At 32.8% G+C, this 4,759-nt stretch overlaps 1 protein-coding gene across 1 annotated transcript; it reads left to right on the forward strand.

The window, feature by feature from the left end:
- Positions 1-2,664: 2,664 nt before the first annotated feature.
- On the forward strand, positions 2,665-3,910 carry LOC107916064 (ethylene-responsive transcription factor ERF021). The gene has a single exon (XM_016845233.2). The coding sequence runs from the start codon at positions 2,897-2,899 to the stop codon at positions 3,431-3,433; it is 537 nt and encodes a 178-aa protein (XP_016700722.1). The 5' UTR covers positions 2,665-2,896; the 3' UTR covers positions 3,434-3,910.
- The last annotated feature ends 849 nt before the right edge of the window (positions 3,911-4,759 follow it).

Below are 4,759 nucleotides of genomic sequence, written 5' to 3' on the forward strand. Positions count from 1 at the left end.
TACCTTTTTTAATTTATATAATAATGGCTAAATCTCAATTTCGGTCTAAATTTGAGATTTAATCTTTATATTTAATTTTTAACATAATTTAATACCTTGAGGGACACATGTTTTGCTCTCTTTTTTTCTCTCTCTCGCCCTAAATTATAACATGATGGTCCAATTTCAATTTTGATCCCTTTAATTTTTTAGATTATATAACAATTGTCAAATTTTAGTTTAGTCCCTATACTACGCTCAAATTTGAGATTTTATCTCTATATTTAATTTTTTGACATAATTTGGTATTTTTGAAGAATTATTTATATGATTTATCATAGCAATTGTATATAGATAGATATATTTTATTACTTAATTTAATATTTTTAAAATTATATCATGAAGTGATTGATCTGCACCTTGAATGGGTATGTCATGTTTTAATTTTATCATGTCATATTTTTAATTTCAAATTATCTCATATTTTGCTAATTTATCTTAATTTAGTTCCAAATTTAATTTCATAAAATATTAAAATATAAAATAATAATTTAATTGAAAAAATTTTAAAAAGTATTTTACGTAAAAACTATTTAGTATAATTCATTTTTAAATTAAATATTTAAATCCCAAGTATAAAATAAAATGAAAGTTCAATATCATTTAAACATGTTTAAAACAAATATTATCAAATGTACAAAAAGGAAAAAAATATTACCAAAAATAATTTTTACCAGTTTTGGACATTGTGTGGTTATTAAAATTTACCATTTGTAATAAGGTATATCTAGAGTTGCAATTCAATACAATCAAGACAGATAAATCCGAGCATGTTTAAGTATTTATTATCCTTTTATTTAAGGATTTGGAGAAGAGATTATGCGTGATAATAAAAATGATTTAAAAAAGGAAAAACTTTACAAAGAGAAAGAGTAAATCATGAGTAAAATAGCTATTATTAGTAGAAAGAGAAAAAAAATTCACAAGAGGGTTAAGACGACTATATTGTCTATTTATTTATTTTTTTAGATTCTTAAATATAATTTAAGGGACACTTGCTATCTTCTAACTTTTGTTTAACAGTGCACTAAATAATAATATGATATTTAAATGGTATTATAGTTTTAAAAGTGTTATACCCCTAGCAAGAGGGGACACGTGGCAGGTTGTCAAATGGGCTATGATCTACCCTCGTAGGCTTCTTAGGGACATTTCGTTGGACTAGTTCGAGAACAATCTATGGAGCATCCTTTGCCAAGACCACCTAGGTGTAACCATTTACATAGCCACAAGAACAGAAGTGCCAGAGTAGGACAACCTATAATACTGGCAGCAACACGTAGTTCACCATACGACGACTAATCTGTAATGGCACTAACACCTAGCCAGCCTGCACAGTCATACAGGCACCATACTATCGGTTACGTGGCACTACAAGACAAGAGACGACGACTTACTATATAAGTAGGGATGCACAATGGTACAAAGATCTTCTCCTCCTTTCACCAGCGCAATCCTTCTCTACTCTCTCCCTCTCCCACAATTGGCTCACCTCCTCTTCACAGACTCTCTACCTAACCTAGGTGAACGGGCACTCTCTTCCCCCACTACCTCGTCCTTGTTGATAACCTGTATCAACAAGAAGAAAATAAAAAAAATCAAATAATAAAATAAATTGAACGTGTTGATTAGTAACTTATTATATTCAAAACTTTTTTATTGAAACTTTCTATCAAATAATTTTTATCTCATGACGAAGGATTTTTTTTCTATAAATTACAAATTGTGGAAGGAATATCAATCATGAATCCTGATTTTTTTATAGGTCAACAAGAGATTTAATCACTGCTCCTTTCTATTCTTGGCATATCAAACATATTTAAAAAAATAATTACTAAACTTTTTTATAAAATATTTATTTTTACTCATAAACTCTTTTTTAACTTTTAAAATGAAAGAAAACTATGATTAAGTGCATTAGAATCCACATCCCTTAATTATTACAATAATAACCTAGCAAACTGCTCATGATTCAAATATGTAAATATTTTTTGTTGGATGTCTGTGACAAAAATCTCAAATAGGTAAGATGGCATCTCATGGAGCAACAAATTTTATCCCTAAGCTTTCCTAATTTTGTCATCAGACCAACAAAGATTACCTCGGTTTCTTATTAATTAATTGTGTTGAATCATTTATTTATACAATCTTCTTTCATATAAGACGAGAGAACAGATGATGTTGCAGTCGCCAAGATATTTTTCACCCCGTAGTTAAGACATAATGAATGTTTTCACAGTAAGGTGCAGTAAAAAATTGAAGAAAAATTTCATCATAACATTAAATTAAAGATGACGGAATTGGTTAACCGAAAACTGAAAGTCTAACTAGTTAGCCTTGGGATTTGGTTTCTGCCTGAATGAGAGGCCAAGGCAGAGGAAAAGCAAACCAAAGCATACGTAGGAAGGAAACATATAATATAATATGTAGAGTGATGAAAGCACAGAAGATTCATTTCATTCAACCAAACTTGATATTATCTTTGTATGGATGAGTGGGTCCAAAGACCCTTCGCCACCATGGCTCTTCAAACCGCGTCTTCCACAGTAAATAAAGTCTCTGTTATTCTCCTAGGTTTATAAACAACTCCACAACCTTGTCACCCTTTCATTGGCTCCCTTCCCCCATCAACTAAACATCTTTTTAAATTCCATTTTTCAGTTTGCTACATTCTTAACATGCAAATTTTCATATCTTTTTTATCACTTGCGCAGCTGCTTGGAAGCTTACCTGGTAATAGTAATCCCAGCATTTTGTATAAATACCCTTAACTGGATTACACACAATCACATTCATCAAACCAATCCATTTTCTCAAACGACACCAAGAAGAAGAAAAGAAAAACACCACAACGTATATGGAAGGAAAGAGTAGCGGCGATACTCGGGCCGGCTTATCTTCGAGCTATAGGGGCGTTCGCAAGAGGAAATGGGGGAAATGGGTGTCGGAAATTCGTGAGCCTGGAAAAAAAACAAGAATCTGGTTAGGGAGCTTCGAGACACCTGAAATGGCAGCCGCAGCTTACGACGTTGCTGCGTTACACTTCAGGGGACGGGATGCACGTCTTAACTTCCCTGAAATGGTCAACTGTCTCCCGAGGCCGGCAAGTTCCAATGCTGATGATATCCGAATGGCAGCTCAGGAGGCAGCTTTGATAGTGAGGTCTAATGCGACACCGCCCGACGTAGGCAGCTCCAGTGCCGGCGTGGGGCCTGTGACAGTCAGGCTGACGCAGAGTCAGATTCAGGCCATCAATGAGTCCCCTCTCGACTCTCCCAAGATGTGGATGCAAATGTCGGAGGCATTGATGATGGATGATATGATGTTGCCCAATGAAAATGAGGAGAATGATCAGTGGGATGATATGCAAAGCGATTCCCTTTGGGATCCTTAGGTAATGTTTGTTTACTATTTAGGTAACTAATACCAACCATCGTTTTACCCTAATAACATAACTCCATACCATGATTGTCTTACATATTCATTAACTATGATATTTGAACTTTTATAAAGTATTGTTTTCGAAAAATTAAAAAAAAACATAATTTGTTAAGATATTTTACAAAATGGGTTTATTTTCTATTAAGAAAAGGGTGTTAATTTGATGCTATCGGTGAATCAAAAATTGAATAGAAAGTGGAGAATTGAGTTGACACGAGGCTTTCTGAGATGGTATGTGCATTTGTTGAGAGAAGGCCATGTGTAATTCAATGAGAGAAGTTCAAATGGTGGGAGATTTTGGAGGGTCCCATTAAGCCTTAAACAATGTTACTTGTTGTGGCTGAGATTTGTGAAAGAGCCACCATCTGACATATAGGCTACTTTTTTATTTGCTGTGGTAGGCTTTGTTTTCTGATTTTTATATATAATGTGACTGAATTGTATTTGTCATTTAAGTACATGTACAATTAAACTTTCTTATTAATTGTATGATTGTGTCTTTTAAGGTTTAATATCTTGCTTAATTTACTAAAGTTAATACATTTTGCCATTCTTGTATTTTAATTTTGATGTTGACATTGAAGGAGAAAATGATACATATATTAATAATTATATCTAAAATTAATGTGAGAAGATTAGAGTGGAACAATAAAAATTCACCAATCATATTGCAATGCAATGCATGTGTTGAAATTCTTTTTCAACTATTGTAAGTATCTAAAAGCATAACTTCGAATTGTTTTCTGATTCTAATTATATCTATTCTTTTTGACACAATATCTAAAATTATTCATAGTTTCTCCCTAACTCATAAATAAGAGGATAATGCGTTTTAGCGCACTCAAACCGACATATTCCCGCATTGGCAACAATATTCATGTTAATCAAACTAAGATTCAATCAGCTAATATTACACTGCATTATTAAATTAACTTTAAATCAAAATTTCCCTTTTCCTAAAAAGAAGAAGAAGAAGATGATGATATTTACGTTGTCCTTGTAAAACTATTTCATACTTGAAGACATTGCGCCGCACAAGCCACACCTATGTTCCATGTACTCTGCTTTTATCATTGTTTTGGGTCGGGTTAGAAGGCAAAGTCGCAGTAATACCTGGTGTCTTAAGCCGCATTAGAGCCACCACAGCTCATCTTTTCCGTCATGGTTGGTGTAACCTCCGTACGCGAGCCAAGTAAGAAATTTTATATTGAGAATCAAGATTAAAATTATAAAACTTTGAAGGATGAAGTTTAAAAAAATTATGTTAAAAAGAACTTAA

This window comes from Gossypium hirsutum, chromosome D05 (genome assembly GCF_007990345.1).
Source record: "Gossypium hirsutum isolate 1008001.06 chromosome D05, Gossypium_hirsutum_v2.1, whole genome shotgun sequence".
Classification (NCBI taxonomy): Eukaryota; Viridiplantae; Streptophyta; class Magnoliopsida; order Malvales; family Malvaceae; genus Gossypium; species Gossypium hirsutum.

Coding starts and splice junctions, on each gene's coding strand:
- LOC107916064 (XM_016845233.2), top strand. CDS start 2,897: ATGGAAGGAAAGAGTAGCGGCGATACTCGGGCCGGCTTATCTTCGAGC.